The 25,689-nt window shown below is 31.5% G+C and overlaps 2 protein-coding genes across 2 annotated transcripts; one reads left to right on the top strand and one right to left on the bottom strand.

The window, feature by feature from the left end:
- Nucleotides 1–498: 498 nt before the first annotated feature.
- On the bottom strand, nucleotides 499–1,789 carry LOC112275268 (uncharacterized). The gene is made up of 2 exons (XM_024505536.3): nucleotides 981–1,789; nucleotides 499–819 (listed from the first exon to the last, which is right to left on the bottom strand). Exon 1 carries the CDS (start codon nucleotides 1,522–1,524, stop codon nucleotides 1,000–1,002), a length of 525 nt encoding a protein of 174 aa, XP_024361304.1. The 5' UTR covers nucleotides 1,525–1,789; the 3' UTR covers nucleotides 499–819; nucleotides 981–999.
- A 1,733-nt stretch (nucleotides 1,790–3,522) lies between these two features.
- LOC112275334 (uncharacterized) lies at nucleotides 3,523–4,715 on the top strand. Its single transcript, XM_024505661.3, has 2 exons — nucleotides 3,523–4,233; nucleotides 4,395–4,715. The coding sequence occupies exon 1, from the start codon at nucleotides 3,690–3,692 to the stop codon at nucleotides 4,212–4,214; it is 525 nt and encodes a 174-aa protein (XP_024361429.1). The 5' UTR covers nucleotides 3,523–3,689; the 3' UTR covers nucleotides 4,215–4,233; nucleotides 4,395–4,715.
- Nucleotides 4,716–25,689: the final 20,974 nt, after the last annotated feature.

Here is a 25,689-nt window from a genome sequence, read left to right on the forward strand (position 1 = left end):
TAAGTTCATGAAACCAAATCCATCCCTTCATCTAAAAAACCTCAACAAAATAAACACTAAGCCACTTCATTTCATATATGAAAGTCACCTCTCTACTTAGATTCGAATCCCAACAATAAGTGCATTAAAATATACATGTATTTACACACATGAACAACATCGTAAGTATTCAAGTTTTCCATGCACAGCTACGTTAAATCAAAAAACCAAACTAACATTCTTGTAGATCAACCAAAAATACATAAAAAAAAAAAAAAAAAAAAAAAAAAAACAGGCTAACAATCACAGCAAATGATCAGGCTAAGCAAAATTCGTTTTGTCCTCAGATTCTCAAAAACGGGATTTAAGCCACTGAACTGTACCAATTCCACTCCAATCACTCACGACTGCGCTCCAATGTCCATACAACTCCCTTAACAAGTTTTCAAAGACATGCCCCAGAATCACATCAATCCACAGCCATCCACACCACACGTTTGACCACCCAAGCACAACAAGTTTGCAGGTAGCGGCCTTCAGCGTCGCAACAATGGACGCTGATCTCGACCGATGCACATTATGATGAATAACGAAGTGGTCCTCCCACAAACACAATCAAGCTGCCGACGTCCTCGACATCCCCAACTGCGTCGCTTCCGACGCACCTATAACTAATATCTCCTACAATCCATGTTCCCGCTCCTATGTGCATCACACAATGTCTCTTGAACGAGACTTCCGGTGCTGGCACCACCCGACCCGATCAGATCAACTCCTACAGTGGAGAGCGTGTCCCCATTCTCACAGCCCGATTGCAGAGACTCCAACAAGTCAACAATCCTGCGCATCATACCAAGAAACCACGCGACCCAACATGAGATTTCCCCGCCGATGTGCGATCACAAGCAACTCACAAGCACCGCTCCGCACAAGCCCCACCCGACACCGCAAACCTCGCCGATTGCCATCCAATGCAATGCATTGCCAACTCGCGCACATACCTTGACTGGGATCTGGAATCTAGTACTTCACGGTCAGGACCTCCTTCTTGCCGACCTTCACCACCAGACACCTCTCGCTCCCCCTCGCCTTCGCCTTCTCAAAAGCCGTCAGCGCCAGCACCTTCGTGCACTTGGGCACGACGTTCTTCAGAAACTCGGCCAACCTGATCGGGAAGCTCTTCGTCACAGCCCAGCCCCTGTTGTTCTTCACTGTCACCCACACGTGCACCACCGGAACGGAGCACCCCAGCTTCACGGGCCCGATGGCGGTCCACTGCCCAGACTTTGCCACCACACGCTTCGCCGCGTCCTTGCCCCGAACGACCAGCTTCACCGCTACGTCCCTCGTCGCCACGTTGTGAATGACGCACTTCAGCGAGAAGCTCGAATCCTTCTTCACGAAGGGGGCACGAGCAGGTGCGGGAACCGGAGTCGGCGCAGGAGCCTTCGCTGCGGCAGGAGCGGGAGCAGGTGCTACGTGAGCATCAGCCGCCACGGCTGCAGCTATCACGAGAACAGCAACGAGGAACAAAAGCTTGGCCATGGTGCGTGACGGAATCACGGGTGATGCAGACAAGGAGCAGCTATGCGGAACGGGAGCACAAGCAGATGCCGAGCTTGGAAGTGGTCGCTCAAGTGGACATGGGAAAGGGGACGGCTTATGTAGCGAGACGCTGAGGCCTCCGACTGCGCCAAGTTGCGCGGCGTCGCGCCGGTATCACAGAGGAACAGATATCACGCGCGCTCCAGAGAGCTTGCGCGGCAATGTCGCAAAACTCTGACAGACTATTGAAGGCCCCGCGCTGCCCCGGCTGTTGCTCGTGCAAGGATGGTTGTGGGACTTGAGGGGATGCGAGAAAGGAGGAACGACGTGCTTGCGGCTCGTTAGATGAAGTGCTTGCGAAGGTGGTGTTTGGGTGTTGCGCGAGCATTTCGTTGTCTCGACGGATTGCTTGTGTTTGTTGTTGAGGATTTCGGGCGGTATGTTGTCAAGGGCTGTAAATCCTGGGGGATGTCTTCGCAGCATTGTGGCAGTTCCAATCCCGTGTTTATTATGGCTGTGGTGGGGAGTGGACAGACTTGGGGGAAATCGGGATTGTCAAGGGTCGAGGACGTTTTTTCTGGAGCTTAAATTACCACCGGCGTCCAGTGACGGGAATGGCTGTTCGTGGGCCGCGAGGACCGGAAGTTCCATTTCTTGACGTTATGTGCGATACCACGCAGGATGCACTTGGAACAGGGACCACATGCGGCGCTCATGTGACAGTCCAAACAATCGGAATTCGTTCGTCTTTGCCGTGGGCTTAACCGCGAAGCTGTCGTAGAGATGATGTAATACCTTCGTTGTTTTTTCAGGTAGCCAGGCGTGGTTGGTGCAATCCCGGGCGTTCACTGTGCTATCTCGGAGACCTGGACCTTCCAGAGTTATGCAGGGCGGGTCATGTCGGAGAGTACGACTGAGTTTACGGAGCACAGAAGGTTGCGACTTGTTGATAATTTCATTGGGTGGCTGGTGTGTTCGTCCCGACTTAAGTGGATGGAGTTGCTTTTAATATACCGAGGAGTTGACTTTAAAATTGCTTTCTCCTCCGAGAGAACCCTGTAATCTCCAGATTTGTTAGCCTGCATCTAATCATAATACGGTGCGCTGCGGCTGTTTGGGTTGTGGAGAGGAATTATTTGCATGGATTTCGCATCGGGGATTCCTCTTTAGCTTCGTATCTGTACATCCCAGACTTGATCGAAGTTATCAGATGCGAGCGGAAATGAAGGCAACGTCGATGAACCTGGCTCAAGTTCATGTGGATTGGTTTAATTGTTTGGGGCAGAGTTAGATTTGGATAGTTTGAAAAATGTATTTACTGGTTTTTGTTGACAATCTTTATACTTTGTTCAATTTTGTCCACAAAATGATTGTTAACACAAAATGAGTAGGGTACTTGGACAACATGACACGCAAGTAGAAATTGACTTTGCTTAGGAACAATGAGAATCATTTGGTTTTATTTGGTTTTCATGATCTTGGAAAGGCTTGCACAGTTTTTATTTCTATTTTTATTCAATTTCTTTGCTATATCATATTTGTTTTCAAAGCATGAGAACTGCAGACGTAGTTGAGTATAGGTGTAGAATTACAGTATAAATTTAATTTAATATGTCTTCATGTAGTTTTTGTGATTTAGTGTTTGTTTGTTTGTTTGAGTTTGTTTTGGAGAGAGAAAATACATTGTTCTTAGTCAGATTTGGCATGTCATATTTTTAGATTTGGTTTCAATGTATCTTAAAACTACAAAAAATAAGAGTTATAAAAGTCATTCCTTTACATGAGTTATTTAAAGATTTGCTTCACGTTTCAAATCAACCAACTATATACAAATGATGCTCATGTTGGTATTTTGAACGAATAAAGAATTTCACAAGGATTGTTTGGAATAAATACTTTCTATAAAATCGATATTTAGAGGAAATTTTGTTAGTTCAGCGACACTGCCGCGCAAGCTCTCTGGAGCGCGCGTGATATCTGTTCCTCTGTGATACCGGCGCGACGCCGCGCAACTTGGCGCAGTCGGAGGCCTCAGCGTCTCGCTACATAAGCCGTCCCCTTTCCCATGTCCACTTGAGCGACCACTTCCAAGCTCGGCATCTGCTTGTGCTCCCGTTCCGCATAGCTGCTCCTTGTCTGCATCACCCGTGATTCCGTCACGCACCATGGCCAAGCTTTTGTTCCTCGTTGCTGTTCTCGTGATAGCTGCAGCCGTGGCGGCTGATGCTCACGTAGCACCTGCTCCCGCTCCTGCCGCAGCGAAGGCTCCTGCGCCGACTCCGGTTCCCGCACCTGCTCGTGCCCCCTTCGTGAAGAAGGATTCGAGCTTCTCGCTGAAGTGCGTCATTCACAACGTGGCGACGAGGGACGTAGCGGTGAAGCTGGTCGTTCGGGGCAAGGACGCGGCGAAGCGTGTGGTGGCAAAGTCTGGGCAGTGGACCGCCATCGGGCCCGTGAAGCTGGGGTGCTCCGTTCCGGTGGTGCACGTGTGGGTGACAGTGAAGAACAACAGGGGCTGGGCTGTGACGAAGAGCTTCCCGATCAGGTTGGCCGAGTTTCTGAAGAACGTCGTGCCCAAGTGCACGAAGGTGCTGGCGCTGACGGCTTTTGAGAAGGCGAAGGCGAGGGGGAGCGAGAGGTGTCTGGTGGTGAAGGTCGGCAAGAAGGAGGTCCTGACCGTGAAGTACTAGATTCCAGATCCCAGTCAAGGTATGTGCGCGAGTTGGCAATGCATTGCATTGGATGGCAATCGGCGAGGTTTGCGGTGTCGGGTGGGGCTTGTGCGGAGCGGTGCTTGTGAGTTGCTTGTGATCGCACATCGGCGGGGAAATCTCATGTTGGGTCGCGTGGTTTCTTGGTATGATGCGCAGGATTGTTGACTTGTTGGAGTCTCTGCAATCGGGCTGTGAGAATGGGGACACGCTCTCCACTGTAGGAGTTGATCTGATCGGGTCGGGTGGTGCCAGCACCGGAAGTCTCGTTCAAGAGACATTGTGTGATGCACATAGGAGCGGGAACATGGATTGTAGGAGATATTAGTTATAGGTGCGTCGGAAGCGACGCAGTTGGGGATGTCGAGGACGTCGGCAGCTTGATTGTGTTTGTGGGAGGACCACTTCGTTATTCATCATAATGTGCATCGGTCGAGATCAGCGTCCATTGTTGCGACGCTGAAGGCCGCTACCTGCAAACTTGTTGTGCTTGGGTGGTCAAACGTGTGGTGTGGATGGCTGTGGATTGATGTGATTCTGGGGCGTGTCTTTGAAAACTTGTTAAGGGAGTTGTATGGACATTGGAGCGCAGTCGTGAGTGATTGGAGTGGAATTGGTACAGTTCAGTGGCTTAAATCCCGTCTTTGAGGATTTGGGCACTACGTGTCTTTGGTCAGCACAAGTTGGTTTTTTGTGACAGTTAGTGTGATATTGATGGGGCTCAGAATTCGTGGTTGGCGAAATAATATTGACTAAATTAACAGCATTGTATAGTAAAGTGAATGACCATATATATTTAATGCATGATTTTTTGCACATATATGTTTTTAGAAGTTCTAATATGAGATTTATTTTACTTCTAAAGTATTCCACAAGTGTAAGCATCACTTCTAGAAGCTTTTAAAAGACATGGTTATTACAATTCAAATAAAGAAGCAAGACAAAGAATGCTTCAGTCTTGTGAAACCAACTTTTGGAGCAGTTTATAAATTAGCTTGTTTTTAGTCTTGTTTCAAATCTAGTCTTTTTCTTTCTTTTTCTTTTTTTATTTGTCTTCTTTAGCTTCTTGATCTCTTAGCCTCATGCCTTGGACAAAAGAACAAGTCTGTTAGTTTATTTTCTATTATTATATATTTAATTTTTTTGATAAAAATTTATTACTGTGTTTATCACAAGATACTATTGCTTCTAGAAGATTGTGGATTATCCACAATTAGATACATATCTTTTTTTCTTTTCAAATGATGATTTTTCAAACCATCATATTATCTTTTCTTTAAAGATATCAATAAGCTTTAAAGGTTAAGGATTACTTTCTTTAAAAATAAATTATTACAAAATTATTATTTTGCAATTTAAAATTTAAAATTATTTTGGAGATATAAATTCTATTGAAAACACTATAATAGTTTAGACGAAGTAGATTATTTTTTTTAAAAATAAAATTTTAAGGCTTAAGGTATGGTCTTAATTGACAGACACACCTTTTTAGATGTCTACAATGTATACTTCTAATAGAAACTATTTAACTAAACACCACTAATCTATTATTCAAAACAAGTCTCTCCTTATACTTTGGTCTTAGACCATGTTTTATGATTTTTATATGTAATAAATGATATCATAATTATAATTTTGAAAAAAATAAAAATAGAAAATAAAAGATTCTTTTAGATATTAGAATGTGGTCATGTTTAATTAATAAAAATTCCTCTAAATAAGAAAATTTAGTACTTTTAACAAAGCCTTTTCTAGTATTATGCAATATTTATTGTTTTGAATATCTTTCATATTTTATTCATATCTTATAACTCTTAGACTTTTGTGGTTTTAATTATATATTCTAAAAATAGAATAATAAATCTAAATATTTTATTTATAAGCACAATAAGTAAAAAAGATAAGTAAAAACATAAGAAAAATAAACCATCATAATTATTTGAAATCTAAAGCATTTATTTAATAAACAAAAATAAATAAAACATTTATAATTTATGCCATGCTACTTAGTACTTATATTAACAAGACCAATAAAGATTTATTTTTTCAATACATTGAATCTAAAGAAGTCTTTAAAAAGACATATTACACAATATTACTAAAATTTTGACCATATAATTGTGCAATTGAACTACAAGTAAAACTACAACCTTCATTTCTATCAATCTATAATATAATACATAAAAATGATAACATTATGCAAAGACATTGATAAAAATATGACCACATGGGATATAAGAAATTTTTGGTTTAATTTTATAATTAGACGTTATTCCAAAATTTTCTAAAAGAATACTAAATATTCTTTGATGTTCATCATATTTGGTACCTAAGAAACAAGATGTAATCTTGGATTAAATAAAAAAATATTTTCTTAAAGCCAAAATAATTATTTTTAAACATAATATTACTATCAACTTTTGATAATGTAAGAATAAAAGAAGACATAGATAAGGTATTATATTGCAATAAGATTGTTGAAACAACCAAAAGAATATAAGACAATCTTACATATGACAATTTTAAATTTTGAAGAAGAATCACATTCTTTCAAGAACTCTTTGCACATGTCTCTTAAAATTATAGACCTTTGTGTTATTCAAACATGTCAAAAAAATTACTAAATTTATTTTTTAAATTATATTCAATAAAATTTTCATTATAAAAAATAATGGAGTAATTTTTTAACAATATTAAGAATTAAGATCAAGTTTTCTATGGCTAGTTAATGACAAATTAATGGTCAACTTGAGCACATCAATCAAATTTTAGAATAACATTTTTATTAGATTACTACTTTGAAGTAATTAGTTTAAAAATATTATTATTAAGATTAAATTATGTTAATAAAATTTTTCATATATTTAGAGCCACCTTTGCTAGACATTGGTGATTCTTGAAATCTTAATTTGTTTCTTTTATTTGATTTTTACGCCATATACTATGCAAAACTTATTAGAAAAAAGATTAAAGAAGGATTTTTGTATAAGAAGAGTTAGTTATGCCAATCATATGGATGAATGAAGATATATGATGAAAATATCTATTCTTATTAGAAAAAAATCTTTCCCAATGGACTTCAAAGAGTCAATCTAAGGCCTTATTAGGAATTAGGATTACTCTTTGTAAGCCAAATTTTTTGACTCTTTATGTAGTAAGAAAAAAATGTTAGAAAAAATCAATCGAATTAAGAAGAGAATTTTTTTGATATAGTTAAGTAAGATAAATTATTTAAGAAAAGGCTCCTTTAGGTGTTAAAAGACAAGTATTATTTTAATAGTAGATAAAATGATTGTAATTTAAAATTAGATTAAGTAGGAACAATGATGTCATGTTGATAAAATAGTAAAGAAAAATAAAAATAATATAAAATATATTATTTTTAGAACTAAAAAAATATATTAAAAATAGGATTTTTTTTAACATACTATTTCTAAGCAAGAATATTATAAGAGAGAATTTTAAAAATTCTTCTAATAATCTTTTATAAGATTGTGTCAAGGAATTAAAAAAATAAATAAATACATATACACATATAGATTAGTGGTTGACTTTTCTAAACTGATCTCGATCGCATAGGTTCCAATCTTGATGGTTCTAAATTGGACAATTTATGTCAATAGTGTTGGACAGATGAGGTTTGAAGCACCAAAGTTTGAATATGGCAAAATCAATAAGGGCAGCAAAACAAGGCAATGCATGAGGTAGTATGTAATAGACAAGGAAGTTGAGCATAGGTTTTAATTAATTAGAGTGATCTTATCTAAGACATATGTTATCTTTGGAGTAGAAGTTGCGCTCACTAAGAAGTTGAGATTGCTGGATAAGATAGTAATTTGGGCCAAAGTTGCATAGAAGATTAGATTGTGATTTCATTTTATGGGATGAATAGGAGACATTAAGAAAAAGAAGGCAAGGATTGCGGTGACATATTATGTAAAGTCTTGCTTGAGAATATACCAGGTACCTCGTTGTAGAAGATAGAATAGAAATTACGACAATAAAATTCTAATTCTAATAGATTATTAAATAAACTCTAATTAAACCTTAATAATGCGAAATGGTCGGCCTCCTCTTCCAATCTAAATGTCAAACTTCTTGCACCAATATCTCCTTTTAAAACTATTAAATTTTTCTCAAATTTCACATATATGTAAAAAATAAAGTCTATTATCTTTATACATAAATTTTATTCTAATCCAATTGGTAGATTGTTGAAGATCTTAGAAATCCTAACTACCTCTCAAAGTCTAATTTTTGAAACCTCAACTTACTTGAAATTCAATAATCTTCAATTCATTTGTTTGATCTAGCTTAAACTTATAATATACACTTTAAATAACTATTTTCATAAGTTCTCAAAATTTGAGGTATTGATCTAGTACCAAAGATACAAAATTTTCTAAAACATAATAGCTTTTTTTATTTCATAAATTCTTGAATAATTCAAAATAATTGTGACTTTGCAAAGCTTTTACAAAGTCATTATATACTCAAATCACTCAAAATTAATGCTTAAAGAAATTCTATTAAGTTTTCTTTCAAAATTCACTCTTTGATCTGCAAAAAAACCCTCGAGTTGCCATAGGTGCCCAATTTTGTGCTCTAGGGTGTGATTTCGACCTAAGTTGATAATTGGTCCTCTGTGGATATCAAGTTTTGTCCTTTTGAATTAATTTTTACTAAAATCAACTCCTAACTTTCTTCTACATATGCTCATATCTTTTATTTTTCTAATCTACTTTGTTTTGCCTTATTTATGGCCTTACAAAGTAAATAGAAGCCTACTTTGTAAAAAGGTATCATTTATACCTTTAATTTTACTTTCTTTTGGACTATTATCTATTTTTTAAGATAATCTACTATAATATTTGAAGTAAGATCTTCTTTAATATAATAATTTCTTCATTCTTTTTATCTATTAGTTTTGTTACATTACAACAATGGCATAAAGAGGTTTTTAGTCGTGGGTCATAAGAGTTGATTTAAAATAGGTGATTAATTAATATTTTAAAATATTATAGAATAAATCTATTTTTATCTATTTCTACTTAATTATATAGGAAAATATTAGAATAAAGATATTTATCCAAGAAATTATCTTCTCTTTTAGGAGTAAGTTCCATCAGTAACAATCATCATATATTCAAGAAATCCAAGATGTGATGAATTGTATTTGCCACATACTCTAATCTTTATTCTCTTCAAAGTTGATTGATAAGTTTTTTGAGCTATCAATAGTGTCTCATATTATAGCAAGAAGACCACTCTTTTATTTGATCATTGTTGAGACCTTCATAACTTCCTTTAAATAAAGCATTTGTAACTTTGTTAGAAGTTATTTCTACTTTTAATTAAATCACCAAACATTGGATGTTTCTTCTAAAGTTGTGACATCAAACATGTTGTATCTTCATATCTATTTGAAGAAATATATGTTGTCCTTGAGGATCTTCATTTCAATTATATTGTCTTGAAGGTTGTAAGAATTATAATTTCTTGTATGATAAATTAAAAAGTGATAGCTCTTGATTTTAATCCGTTGGTTTTTAATTCTCTATTTTTTTAGTGTTATAAATACAAAAAAGTTACAAATAGGAAAAAAATATAGAATACCATCTTCTCTAGATCTTGTGTTCTTTTATAATAATGATTTGTTATTCCTCATCTTGATTTTGATGGATATATTCAATAAAAAACCTCAACCTTCTTTGTTGCATTTACAAGATTCTTTGTTGGCTCCTATTTGCATTCACTATGATCATGTTTGTTGTTTTATTGTAATATGACGATATGGTAAAAATAAAATCAAAAATAAAATTTTAATTAATATCTAATCATCTTAGTTTAATTATAATTCAAGATATTTCAACATGGCTTTTATAAAAGCCTCTTAATTTATTTTTTCTTCTTAATAGCTAATATATTAAAGATTGATTAGTAATTTTATCTTTTAGATTGAAGAAATTCTTTTATTGTCTTAGAAAGGCCATAAATTGATAAAAATACAATAAAAGAGATAAATAATTATTATGATTGATACTAGCATTAAATTGAAGATAAATTTTGGATAAAAAAATACCTAAGATAGGTTATATTGATACTTGAAGATCAATCATTTATAGAATAAATTCGAAATCAAATCTCTAGCCATTGAAATGATTACTTAGGATAATATATGGAGGCATTTGAAATTTGGTAGTTGGAATTGGAAAACAAGATTCAAGATTATTATAGTGGTATAAGGCTTGTTTTTATAGGATTTGAAATGGCTTTGCAATTACTATTCAAAGTTAAAGTTTATATTGGTGACTTTAAATTTATCCAATATAATTAGAGCTATCACTTTTTTAGTTCTTACAATTGATGTTATATCTATAGTTAAAAATTTGATAATACTTTATTGATTAAATGTGCTAAATGTGTATAAAATTTTATATTAATTTAATAATGTGATTGAGAGATATCTAGTTTTTTGTACTAGAAGGTATTAAAAGTAGGCCATTTAGAGTTGGATAGGATTTCTATGATATCTAAAGTTCTATAAGTTGAAACAAAATTAAATTTGGCATGATTTAAAAAAAATTAGAAATCAAGCTATATACAAATTTTGAGCTGAAATTAATAATTAAAAAAAATATATATACTATTAGAATATTTATATTAACTTTCAAGTTGGCGGCCAAGTATCATCAAAGTAGTTTTTTGGATGTTTTCTTATAATTTGTAAGTTGGATTGGGATAATTTTTTTTAAACATATAGAAGACTTGTTGTAACATTTATATAAATTCTTTTGCATCAAATAGACGCTCATATTAAGAGTTACAACTTACTAAAGCTCACTAATTAGATTAGGGACTTGCAAAGAAAAATTAAAATTACCTAATTATGAAAGTTATAAGACAATTGGAGTTTGTGTATGATTGATGTTAATAAAAAGACTATTTTTGAAGACTTTTTATTAACTTTAAGTACTTTTGAATTGAAATTTGAATTGTATTCTACTTATATAGGTGAAACCTATTAGGATTTCTTGAATACTTGTAAAATACAACTTCACCTTTTACAACCAAGTGCCCAATGCATTTCCAAACCAAATAATAAGTATTACAATACCATGCCAATGAATAAGATATTTTAATATATTTTGGTGCTACCTTGAATCTAAGATTTTTTTTTACTTTGAATTCTTAATTATTATTCACTTCTATAGGAAGAGATGGCATTTGTCTTCTTTCTAAGATATTCATTGTCTTTTTATGGCTCAAAAAGAGACATGTGGAATATGGGATGGATCTTCATAGATTATAACATATGTAATCAATAAGCAACAAGATTAATTTGTTTCACAAATAAGAAAAGATCCAAGCTAACAATAGTTCAACTTGTCAAAAGGATGAATAGAATTGATACTGCAACAAAGTAGCCATAATTTATCACTTAAGGTGAATTGTGGTTGCTTCTTATAATAGGTATCTGCTATTAGGATAGAGAGAGTTTGCCTCAAGAAAACACTGGGATCCTCACTGCCACTAATTGCTCAATCAAGCTTCAAAATAAGAAAAGCCCTAAGTTTATATATAAAATTTCTTTTTCTGGAGTAATTATACTAAATACATAAGCCTCAAGTAACCAACAATACCCAAAATATGATAAAATCCTCTAAAACCTTGTGTATCCTTATGTGGAAATTTTTCCAAACTTCAATATCTCATATCTTCTGATCCGACCATCCAAACTTATTAAAATTTTACATAAAGTACTAATATATTCTTATCAACTTTCACAACAAATTTCAATTTCAAATTCATTACAGAACTTAAGATATCACTAAAATCCTAACAGCAGCTTCAAACCCTAATTTTTATTTACCTACATACAATTTTATTCATATCTCACAAAATAAACACTCAAATGCCACAAAATACTATATAGTTTTTTAATATAATTATTTACCTTTTCTAAAAGGTTTGAGCTAAAAATTCTTCCAAAAACTCAAGATATGGCTCCAACCATTTCTATGAACAAAATCACTTACTTACTACCTTTGATTTGAATGTGCTGACCTCAACCCTCTATAACTTCATCATCTAAATTCCAAATTCATCAAATAGTATATGAAAAGTGTGGTCAAAGAAGTGCTCTCTCCAAATCTAATCGCCGATTTTTTGTTGCTTTTTGTAAACGTATGTTATGCTCCAAAGAGTGATAATAGGTATGAAACTAACACCTTAACTTTGAGCGCCAATAACTCTTTCATAAAAATGCTAAATCACACAAAGTTTGTATCCAATTTATATCCAAAAACCTAAAATTGATGAGTTTAGCCTTCAAAGCTCAAATAACTTCGAAAGAAAAACCCTAATCTCTAATAAGGCCTCGCGCAGCCTCCTTGAAGCCCATTGGGCATGGCCTTCGACCAATAGGAATGAAGATCTCCATTCCTTGCCTTCATCTAACCATGCCTTGCTTTCATCCCTCCCAATAAGCCTCCTACTAGTTAAGATTTTCTTCTTTAGGCTCTAATCTCCTCTCAAGGCTTCATACTAAACATTTAGGTTCTATAATTTTTTTGAAATGCTATAATAAAAAAAATAAAATTCAAAATAAAGTTTCTTAAATCCACTCTCTTTTAATTAATCTATTAACCATTCTAACATACATTTAGATTTTTTAACATATAATATATTTTAACTAATTTTTACATACTATAAGATTTTACAGTACGATACCGCATTGATTTTTTTTTGTTCTTGAGCTTCTTTTAATTATACTTTTATTATTGCATGTAGCTTTGACAAATGATTTGTCAAATCTTCTACTATAAGATTATTAATTCTGAAAAAGTCAAAAGTATGAAGTTGTGGATGATAACCAAAATTGACAAAGAAATATGTTTATTGAATAAAAAAATATAAAAAATTATTGTATGCAAATTCTACTAATGGCAAAAGAATTGTTCATTCAACTTAATGATAGTTGATGGTATATGTCAAATACTAGTTTAGAATTTGATTCATTAGTTTTTTTTATCCATCAATTTGAAGATAAAAAGCCAAAGAAGGCTTTATATCTATTTTTAAAATCTTAAAAAGAATTTTCCAAAATCTTGATATAAATTAAGTGTCTTCATTTGATTTAATATCTTTAGACAATCTATAATAGCAATAGTTGTTGTCAAAAAAAAACTTAGTTATTTCTTCAAATAAGATATATTTTGAACATGGCACAAAATATGCCATCTTAATAAAAAAATCTACTATCAGAATTATAGAATCATATGAATCTAAGACTGAAAGATTCATAATAAAATCTAGAGACATAAAAGATCATAGTTGTTTTGGAATAGATAATGGTTTGAAAAGTCTACAAGATCAATGACAAGGAGTTTTTGATCTTGAATAAATACCACATAGTTGTATAAAGTCTTTAACTACCTTCTACATTTGAAGCCACCAAAAATCTCTTGATAGTAGTTTTAAAGTCTTATTGTATCCAAAATATTTGGCTATTGAAAAGTCATGAAAAGCTTCAAGAACACGTTGTCGTGATGTAAATATATTCATATATAGAAACCTTGCTTGATTTACTTTTCTTTGAATTTTTATTAAGTTCTTTTTTCTATTTACCAATTTAACTTTTCTTTTGTTTTAGAAAAAATTCCTCAATTTTTTTATTTTTTCTTTCCTAAAATTTTGGCTAAATTTTATTTTATCTTTAACCTTAATTTTATCTTTGGTTTAGCCTTAAAACTTTCTTTTATTCTTTTTACTTTCTTTCTAATCTTTGGTTTTAGTAGATTCAGAGTTATATTTGTAGATATAAATTTTTTGACTTTGAGGTTGTATTTAGGTTTTCATTAAAGATAAATGGAAGTTTGGATAGCAATAGTCAGCTTCCATTAATAGTACTAACTTGGAGGATTAGATTTGGTGTTTTTTTAACTTTAAACTATTAGTTTTTGACTTAGACTTTAAAGACCTTGGCTGCAACTTCTTTGGTGAGCTCGGAGACAAAGAAGAGGGGTTTTTTCTAGAAGTTGAAAAGAGATATTCAAAGAGAAGAGCTTCTTGGCATGACTTTAGATAGAAAAAATGCATAGATTGGAGCTCGGATGAGAGAGTTATGCTTGTTTAAACTTAGGCTACTAATTTGATACCTACTATTACTTTTCCATGTATATTAGTAGTTTTAAGATATTAACAAGAAATCAAAGAATTTCATTAGAAACTAGACTTCAAGTTGAACATTTCACATTTTAGGATTGAGAGAATTTAATCTAAAATTAGTAAGATATGGCTAGTTAAAATTAGTAAATTAAAACTAGGATTTTGAAGAAATTAGAAAAATAGAGGGTTTTTGTTCTAAGTTAGAACTTAAGCTTTAAGATGAATTTGAAGCTCATTTTTTGTGTACATGTCACTTGTACTATAAAGAGAATATGTTTAAAATATCATATCAATTGAGACTCTGACTTGGAAAAAATGATGAAATTTGTTCTTAGATGTCTAAGGTTTTGACTTTTAAAGGTATCAGCTACAATTTTAGTGATATCAAACGATTGGTAACTAATTAGTAGCTAAATTTTTTTGTAATGATGCTCAAAGATATAAGTTTTGTATTTCCAATTTTTGAGCTTATTTGAATAGCTAGATCTTGGAATATAAATTTTTAAGTTTTTGGTTTGGTTTTGACTTTCAAAAGTACCTTAGGATTTGGTGATATCAAACAATCGGTAATAAATTTATAGCTAAGACTTTGTATAATAATGATAAAAAAAGTAAATTTTTTACTTCTAAAATTTAAGCTTATTTTAATGGATAGATCTTGGATTATAAATTTTCAAACTTTAAGTTTGTTGATTAATTACAAACATAGTTTTGTAAATACTCAAAGGAGAATTTAAGAAGATTTTGTGCATATTAGACCCAACTTGAATGCAAAGAGATATTCTATGTTTATCCAAAGTAGACTCTTGCTATGACATATTGATGCTTCTATTGAGAGTTGATTTGAAAGCAATCAATTGGATTAAGAATTATGGAGGATACAAATTCAAGAACAAATTCAAGAGAAGGACTAGGAACAGTTGGAGCTATGGATCTTTTGAGGGTGGTTTCTATGTTGGTGGAACAAAAACAAATTAATTCAGATGGACATAGAATTACAAAGATACTTCAAGGAATCATTGACAAAATAGGCTAGTTTGATGGCAAAGATGTCACCAAATTTCTTAAAGCCTATGTTTGTGAAATGGAAATCCATATAATTCGACAAGCTAGAATATTGGAGACTTTTGATTTGGTTTTGGTACTAGAGATTTGAGATCAAGTGCGACATATAAGAACTAATACTGCTGCGATTTTATAGGTGGGATTTGAAGAACAGATGAGAGATGAGTTTTTTAACCAAGACACTTACAAGATGACTAAGCGATTTTTTTAAGATTGGATGGAACAATACCCAAGGAGGGTGATGGGACCAAATGAATTATTCAAAGTATTTGAAAAGAAAGTATGGCCAACTTTTTGTGTCAAATCAGAGGTTCTTGGATGGTTGAAAGGTTAAGTTATCTTTACAAGCAACTAATGAAGCTTTACAAGATAGATTACTTATGCTTTTTGGAGACAGGGATGCAGAAGGTGATTTTACTATAGATTGAAGAAGAGTAGAGGAATCTATCATCTTACTAGCAAAATAACAAATGGTGAGATTTAGAAGAATGGGAACATATGCAAAAGCCGTTTCAATAAACATCTTGAAAGAACCAATTATTTCTTCAATTTGAAATACACTATCGGTACAGTCCACTCTATCTATAGTTATTGGGAAGGATAAAAAAATGGATGAAAGTACTCTAGAGGATTTAATCAAAGCCATAAAAGAATTGAAGGTAAAAATGAGTGAGTTGAAGAAGGATCAAAGGAGTGATTCTTCACGGCCAACAAAAGGGTAGAAAAATTATATATTGAGATGTATTTAATGTGATGACATTAATCATAGCCGCAATAACTACACAGAGTATGTTAGAGCTTTAAAGGATGGAAAAATCATCTTTAATGAAGGAAGAATCAAGAATACAACTATAGATTCTCTATTGGATACTAATTTTGATAAAAGTGGAATGAAGAAGTTAATGGAAGATTGGATAAAGAGCTAAGTCTCAAGATTCAAGTAATTTGGATTCTTATCAATTTATTGCATAGCAGAATAATGTTGAAATTTTATTTCATTCAATACATGAGGCTATGATACAAGGAGCCCAAGCTATTAGAGAGAAAACTAGGTAGGATCATCCTATTGATGCTACAAGCATCAAAGCTTTTTTGGATAAAAACAAAGAGAAGGATGGCAACCTAGATATTTGGATGGAAGTGAAGAAGGAAAAAAATGCAAAAGTAAAAAAACGATGGAGCCTACCAATAAAGACAGACTTATAAAAGTAATGAAAGTGAAAAGAGGAAAGAGAATTCTATCCAAGCAACCAGCCATCTATCAAAGTCTACACCCTCAACTTCAAATTCCAAAGATGCATCACTGCCTAAAAAAAATAAGAGAAAAAAATAGAAGTAAGCAAAGGAAAGAAAAAAGACGAAGTGAGATGACACAAGGTCAAAGGTCTTGCTTATAAGCTTCGTTCCGATATAGAAACATTGATAGATATGAAAGAAATTTTAGAAGAGATGATTTTTGATGCTAAGATCAAATTCACATTGAAAGAAGCCTTGGAAATAACAAAGAAAGATTTTCATGAATTTATAATCAACGTAATAAAAAAAAACATCAAATGACAACTGAAATAGTCATGGCTAGTGGGATTGATACTTGTATAACTAAAGAAGAGGGTGATGAAATTACTGAAGTATTCTTTAGAATATATGATTCCAAATCTAAAGAAGTTTGTAATGAAAAAAATACAAATGATGCTCATAATATCCAAAAGCAAAGCCTAGATGAGAATTTGGATGAGGATTTAGAAATATAAGTACTAAGCATATTTTTTCCTAAACTTCAAATATTATCAAAAATAATTGCTATTAAAAATGAAAGAATTAAGAAATCAGGAGTTGAAGATGATTGTCCGATTGAAGAACAAATTAACCTTGAATAGAAGAAAACAAAGTGAGAGAGATAGATGAGGCAAGTGTACTTATATGTTTATTGGCTAAAGATGAAAGGAGTGTAAGTAAAAAAAAATAAGATATGTTCATCTATACTGGGCAAAGGCTACAATAGAAATTCAAGTTAAGCTTGAAAATCTAGATGAAGAAATACATGCTCTTGTAGATCATGAATTTGAAATCAATATAATATTAAAGGTTGTTTATGAGAAAAGAAAATGGTTTATAGATACCAACCACGGATGGGTGTTGAGAGCAACAAACAACTAAAGAAAGGGCCTTTATGGTGCATGTTTAGTAGTTAAAATAAAAATTAGGAATGTTGAGGTGGATTAAAATTTCTTTGTGCAAGTCCAAAGTATATATCCAATTATAATTAGACAACCATATATTGTAAAATCAAGAATGGAAACTAAGGTATTAGATGATAGAATACATTATGCTAGAATTTGGAGTTATAATAGAAGAAATTCAGTGCAATTTTTTATAGTAAGGCTAGAATACAAAAGACATCAAGATCAATTGTAGGAAGTACGTCTAGACATTGAAGAGGCCTTCTAGGATTTCTAAGAAGCATGCATGGAACATAGAGATCCACGGATGCAAGTATCTTACTTATTACTATATTTTCCAATGTACACAAGAATGACTATAGAATTTTGGATTTGATCAAGTGTGGTATTTCAAGTTTTCAAGGTATCAATAAATTAGACTCTAGATATAAAACCAAATTACGAAAAATTGAAAAAACTTTAAAGAAAATAATACTTTTAGAAGATGAAGCTTTTCAAGAATGGTAATAGAAACTAAATTTGTAGAAGATGTTCTGCAACAATTAGAAGATTTAAATGAAGGAATGGATGGAAAAGAGAACAATGATGTTGTGGTCGAAATTCATGATCGAGCTCTTTATGAAGAAATATAATAATTTTTGTGAAACGATGCTAAAGAGGTTAATAACTATGTATTTGGAATTCAAGCTCAGGTGAATACAAAGTACAAATCACTGGTAAAAAAAATTAAATTTGTGGCAATACAATTACCTGCACATTCCAAAGATCATATAAAGCAAGCTAAAATAGAACCAAGGCTAAGGAATTTAGAAGAGATTGGACATTGGTTTACAAAAGAAACTCTCAAGAAGTTGAAGATTGAAGGGGGTGAATTCTTGACTGAACTTAAAAGATTTTTTTTTTTTTAATATGCTTTCTAAACATGAAAAGGCTTTTACATCAAAATCTAGTAAGATAGGATGTGTCCATTCAAACATAGTAGCATCAATGGTGATCTTTACAGTTCTCCATATATCATAGGACTTAAAACCTATTCTGATTTCGAGAGCTCAGCTTCCAAAATTAAATGAGTTGTTTAAAAGAAAATATAGAAATGGGAATCCTTGAACCCTCTATGGAACTATATTCCAATCGTTGATTCAAATTACTGAAGAAAATAGAGGCATTAAGATTTATTCAAGATATGTATCCTACTAACAAAGTTACTATTAGAAATAAAGGTTTCGATCCTATTTAGGATGAAGTTGCTAACGCTTTTGCAAGCTATGCCATTTATTCAATTAGAGATTTGTACTCAAGCTATGATTAGTTTCAATTGGAAACATAGAATAGGAATTTAATTACAATGAAGACTCCTTTAGGTTTGGTTCAAATGCGTACATTACCTCAAGGTGCGACCAATTCAATGGCACATATGCAAAATGCAATGAATTGAATCCTAAAAGATTTTATACCAAAAAAGACTATACTATTTGTGGATAATATTTCAATCAAAGGTTGCAGAGAAAAAAATAAAGGATATGAATGTAGAAACAGATGGATGCAAAATATTTCTAAAACAATATATCAATGATGTGGAGAGGATTTTGAAGAGATTGGAGGAAATAAATTTAACTCTATCTATTGATAAATCCAAATTTGGAGTTGAAGAAATTATAGTTGTAGACCATTTATGTAGAGGCTATGGGAGAAAGCCAATTCCATATAACCTAGATGTCATTTCACAAATGAAATCCTACAATAATATCACTGAGATCAGGATATTTTTTGGAGCTTGTATTTTTCATCAAATTTCAATACTATCACAAATATATACATGTAAATCAATAATTATTTATATGATTTATATAATAATAGATAAAAGTAAGTTAATTCCATAATATCTTCTATTGAAGCTTCCATGAAGCTTTATAGATATTTCTTTGACTTTATAAGTGTCTTAAATTAATTTTTTAGGTTAAAAACGTAGTCGACAAATTGGTCATGTGCCACACATGTTGATAGTTTGAAGAACAAGGTAACTATGTGGCCGATACATAGAAAACTTGCCTTGTAAGTTAAAACATGTGTCTTGCAAAGTCAACATATATTAGAGGTCTTATAGAACATTGCCACATAGCTCGTAGTTAGATAGTATATATAGAGGCAAAAATGAAGCCATCTTCATTTTTGTCAACTTCTTTCTTACTTCTAGTCTAGTTTCAAGAATCTCAAGTTTTTTTGTCTTTTGGCAATAAGCCTTTCTAGTTTCTTTTTAATATACTTACTTCCTTATTTCTATTTTGTCACATTTTCTTTGACACGGATTTCATTGATTTATGCATCATCTTCCAGTTCATGTTCTTGATAGATTGACAAGAGTAGACTTACAATATCAGAGCTTTGTCTTGTCTTGATTAAGAGTAGATTATCTCTTTCTTATGATAAAACATAAGCATATTAGAAATTGTGGATTACCCTCTTCTAAATTGATATTATTCTTAGTATTTTCTTTGTCCTCAAGTTCTTTCTTCTACTTATCTTGAGTAATATTAGATATTCTTTTGAGTATTATTATGGCAGAGCTTGTTAAAATAAAGAGTGCAATGGTACAAATGTAAGAGCAATTGAAGAAGTTGATGCTTGCAATGCATCAACTTAGCTTACCACTACAAGGATCAACAAGAATGACAAAAAGTGAGGATATAGAGATGATTAGATCCTCTTCAACATCTGCACCAAATCATGTCCCTCCACCCATAGTGGAACATCCTTCAAGTATTAGAGAACTAAGAGTTGTCATGTCTGAGAAGTTTGATGGTACAAGATCCAAATTTTGAGGATTTATCATTCAAGTACAATTTATGATTAAACTTCAATTTCAAAGCTATCCAATTCCAGGATCATAAATTAGATTCATTAGTACAATTCTTTCAATTCAATACTATAGTGGTTTTATCTTTTTTAGAATGATGAGATCCAATATTGGATAACTTGGAGGCAATTTTGGTGGATTTTTGATCCATATATACAGAACATGATGTAACTTGTGTTGCAATCACCAAGATCCACATTTTGCAACAAGGCAATCAATTTGTAACATTATATACTTCATAATTTTAACAACAAAAATTTATAATCCAAGATCTATCCATTAAAATAAGCTTAAATTTTAGAAGTAAAAAATTTACTTTTTTTATCATTATTATACAAAGTCTTAGCTATAAATTTATTACCGATTGTTTGATATCACCAAATCCTAAGGTACTTTTGAAAGTCAAAACCAAACCAAAAACTTAAAAATTTATATTCCAAGATCTAGCTATTCAAATAAGCTCAAAAATTGGAAATACAAAACTTATATCTTTGAGCATCATTACAAAAAAATTTAGCTACTAATTAGTTACCAATCGTTTGATATCACTAAAATTGTAGCTGATACCTTTAAAAGTCAAAACCTTAGACATCTAAGAACAAATTTCATCATTTTTTCCAAGTCAGAGTCTCAATTGATATGATATTTTAAACATATTCTCTTTATAGTACAAGTGACATGTACACAAAAAATGAGCTTCAAATTCATCTTAAAGCTTAAGTTCTAACTTAGAACAAAAACCCTCTATTTTTCTAATTTCTTCAAAATCCTAGTTTTAATTTACTAATTTTAACTAGCCATATCTTACTAATTTTAGATTAAATTCTCTCAATCCTAAAATGTGAAATGTTCAACTTGAAGTCTAGTTTCTAATGAAATTCTTTGATTTCTTGTTAATATCTTAAAACTACTAATATACATGGAAAAGTAATAGTAGGTATCAAATTAGTAGCCTAAGTTTAAACAAGCATAACTCTCTCATCCGAGCTCCAATCTATGCATTTTTTCTATCTAAAGTCATGCCAAGAAGCTCTTCTCTTTGAATATCTCTTTTCAACTTCTAGAAAAAACCCCTCTTCTTTGTCTCCGAGCTCACCAAAGAAGTTGCAGCCAAGGTCTTTAAAGTCTAAGTCAAAAACTAATAGTTTAAAGTTAAAAAAACACCAAATCTAATCCTCCAAGTTAGTACTATTAATGGAAGCTGACTATTGCTATCCAAACTTCCATTTATCTTTAATGAAAACCTAAATACAACCTCAAAGTCAAAAAATTTATATCTACAAATATAACTCTGAATCTACTAAAACCAAAGATTAGAAAGAAAGTAAAAAGAATAAAAGAAAGTTTTAAGGCTAAACCAAAGATAAAATTAAGGTTAAAGATAAAATAAAATTTAGCCAAAATTTTAGGAAAGAAAAAATAAAAAAATTGAGGAATTTTTTCTAAAACAAAAGAAAAGTTAAATTGGTAAATAGAAAAAAGAACTTAATAAAAATTCAAAGAAAAGTAAATCAAGCAAGGTTTCTATATATGAATATATTTACATCACGACAACGTGTTCTTGAAGCTTTTCATGACTTTTCAATAGCCAAATATTTTGGATACAATAAGACTTTAAAACTACTATCAAGAGATTTTTGGTGGCTTCAAATGTAGAAGGTAGTTAAAGACTTTATACAACTATGTGGTATTTATTCAAGATCAAAAACTCCTTGTCATTGATCTTGTAGACTTTTCAAACCATTATCTATTCCAAAACAACTATGATCTTTTATGTCTCTAGATTTTATTATGAATCTTTCAGTCTTAGATTCATATGATTCTATAATTTTGATAGTAGATTTTTTTATTAAGATGGCATATTTTGTGCCATGTTCAAAATATATCTTATTTGAAGAAATAACTAAGTTTTTTTTTGACAACAACTATTGCTATTATAGATTGTCTAAAGATATTAAATCAAATGAAGACACTTAATTTATATCAAGATTTTGGAAAATTCTTTTTAAGATTTTAAAAATAGATATAAAGCCTTCTTTGGCTTTTTATCTTCAAATTGATGGATAAAAAAAACTAATGAATCAAATTCTAAACTAGTATTTGACATATACCATCAACTATCATTAAGTTGAATGAACAATTCTTTTGCCATTAGTAGAATTTGCATACAATAATTTTTTATATTTTTTTATTCAATAAACATATTTCTTTGTCAATTTTGGTTATCATCCACAACTTCATACTTTTGACTTTTTCAGAATTAATAATCTTATAGTAGAAGATTTGACAAATCATTTGTCAAAGCTACATGCAATAATAAAAGTATAATTAAAAGAAGCTCAAGAACAAAAAAAAATCAATGCGGTATCGTACTGTAAAATCTTATAGTATGTAAAAATTAGTTAAAATATATTATATGTTAAAAAATCTAAATGTATGTTAGAATGGTTAATAGATTAATTAAAAGAGAGTGGATTTAAGAAACTTTATTTTGAATTTTATTTTTTTTATTATAGCATTTCAAAAAAATTATAGAACCTAAATGTTTAGTATGAAGCCTTGAGAGGAGATTAGAGCCTAAAGAAGAAAATCTTAACTAGTAGGAGGCTTATTGGGAGGGATGAAAGCAAGGCATGGTTAGATGAAGGCAAGGAATGGAGATCTTCATTCCTATTGGTCGAAGGCCATGCCCAATGGGCTTCAAGGAGGCTGCGCGAGGCCTTATTAGAGATTAGGGTTTTTCTTTCGAAGTTATTTGAGCTTTGAAGGCTAAACTCATCAATTTTAGGTTTTTGGATATAAATTGGATACAAACTTTGTGTGATTTAGCATTTTTATGAAAGAGTTATTGGCGCTCAAAGTTAAGGTGTTAGTTTCATACCTATTATCACTCTTTGGAGCATAACATACGTTTACAAAAAGCAACAAAAAATCGGCGATTAGATTTGGAGAGAGCACTTCTTTGACCACACTTTTCATATACTATTTGATGAATTTGGAATTTAGATGATGAAGTTATAGAGGGTTGAGGTCAGCACATTCAAATCAAAGGTAGTAAGTAAGTGATTTTGTTCATAGAAATGGTTGGAGCCATATCTTGAGTTTTTGGAAGAATTTTTAGCTCAAACCTTTTAGAAAAGGTAAATAATTATATTAAAAAACTATATAGTATTTTGTGGCATTTGAGTGTTTATTTTGTGAGATATGAATAAAATTGTATGTAGGTAAATAAAAATTAGGGTTTGAAGCTGCTGTTAGGATTTTAGTGATATCTTAAGTTCTGTAATGAATTTGAAATTGAAATTTGTTGTGAAAGTTGATAAGAATATATTAGTACTTTATGTAAAATTTTAATAAGTTTGGATGGTCGGATCAGAAGATATGAGATATTGAAGTTTGGAAAAATTTCCACATAAGGATACACAAGGTTTTAGAGGATTTTATCATATTTTGGGTATTGTTGGTTACTTGAGGCTTATGTATTTAGTATAATTACTCCAGAAAAAGAAATTTTATATATAAACTTAGGGCTTTTCTTATTTTGAAGCTTGATTGAGCAATTAGTGGCAGTGAGGATCCCAGTGTTTTCTTGAGGCAAACTCTCTCTATCCTAATAGCAGATACCTATTATAAGAAGCAACCACAATTCACCTTAAGTGATAAATTATGGCTACTTTGTTGCAGTATCAATTCTATTCATCCTTTTGACAAGTTGAACTATTGTTAGCTTGGATCTTTTCTTATTTGTGAAACAAATTAATCTTGTTGCTTATTGATTACATATGTTATAATCTATGAAGATCCATCCCATATTCCACATGTCTCTTTTTGAGCCATAAAAAGACAATGAATATCTTAGAAAGAAGACAAATGCCATCTCTTCCTATAGAAGTGAATAATAATTAAGAATTCAAAGTAAAAAAAAATCTTAGATTCAAGGTAGCACCAAAATATATTAAAATATCTTATTCATTGGCATGGTATTGTAATACTTATTATTTGGTTTGGAAATGCATTGGGCACTTGGTTGTAAAAGGTGAAGTTGTATTTTACAAGTATTCAAGAAATCCTAATAGGTTTCACCTATATAAGTAGAATACAATTCAAATTTCAATTCAAAAGTACTTAAAGTTAATAAAAAGTCTTCAAAAATAGTCTTTTTATTAACATCAATCATACACAAACTCCAATTGTCTTATAACTTTCATAATTAGGTAATTTTAATTTTTCTTTGCAAGTCCCTAATCTAATTAGTGAGCTTTAGTAAGTTGTAACTCTTAATATGAGCGTCTATTTGATGCAAAAGAATTTATATAAATGTTACAACAAGTCTTCTATATGTTTAAAAAAAATTATCCCAATCCAACTTACAAATTATAAGAAAACATCCAAAAAACTACTTTGATGATACTTGGCCGCCAACTTGAAAGTTAATATAAATATTCTAATAGTATATATATTTTTTTTAATTATTAATTTCAGCTCAAAATTTGTATATAGCTTGATTTCTAATTTTTTTTAAATCATGCCAAATTTAATTTTGTTTCAACTTATAGAACTTTAGATATCATAGAAATCCTATCCAACTCTAAATGGCCTACTTTTGATACCTTCTAGTACAAAAAACTAGATATCTCTCAATCACATTATTAAATTAATATAAAATTTTATACACATTTAGCACATTTAATCAATAAAGTATTATCAAATTTTTAACTATAGATATAACATCAATTGTAAGAACTAAAAAAGTGATAGCTCTAATTATATTGGATAAATTTAAAGTCACCAATATAAACTTTAACTTTGAATAGTAATTGCAAAGCCATTTCAAATCCTATAAAAACAAGCCTTATACCACTATAATAATCTTGAATCTTGTTTTCCAATTCCAACTACCAAATTTCAAATGCCTCCATATATTATCCTAAGTAATCATTTCAATGGCTAGAGATTTGATTTCGAATTTATTCTATAAATGATTGATCTTCAAGTATCAATATAACCTATCTTAGGTATTTTTTTATCCAAAATTTATCTTCAATTTAATGCTAGTATCAATCATAATAATTATTTATCTCTTTTATTGTATTTTTATCAATTTATGGCCTTTCTAAGACAATAAAAGAATTTCTTCAATCTAAAAGATAAAATTACTAATCAATCTTTAATATATTAGCTATTA

The sequence above is a fragment of the Physcomitrium patens genome, chromosome 1, assembly GCF_059467195.1.
Source record: "Physcomitrium patens ecotype Gransden chromosome 1, ASM5946719v1, whole genome shotgun sequence".
In the NCBI taxonomy this organism is placed as follows: Eukaryota; Viridiplantae; Streptophyta; class Bryopsida; order Funariales; family Funariaceae; genus Physcomitrium; species Physcomitrium patens.

Coding starts and splice junctions, on each gene's coding strand:
- LOC112275268 (XM_024505536.3), bottom strand. CDS start 1,524: ATGGCCAAGCTTTTGTTCCTCGTTGCTGTTCTCGTGATAGCTGCAGCC.
- LOC112275334 (XM_024505661.3), top strand. CDS start 3,690: ATGGCCAAGCTTTTGTTCCTCGTTGCTGTTCTCGTGATAGCTGCAGCC.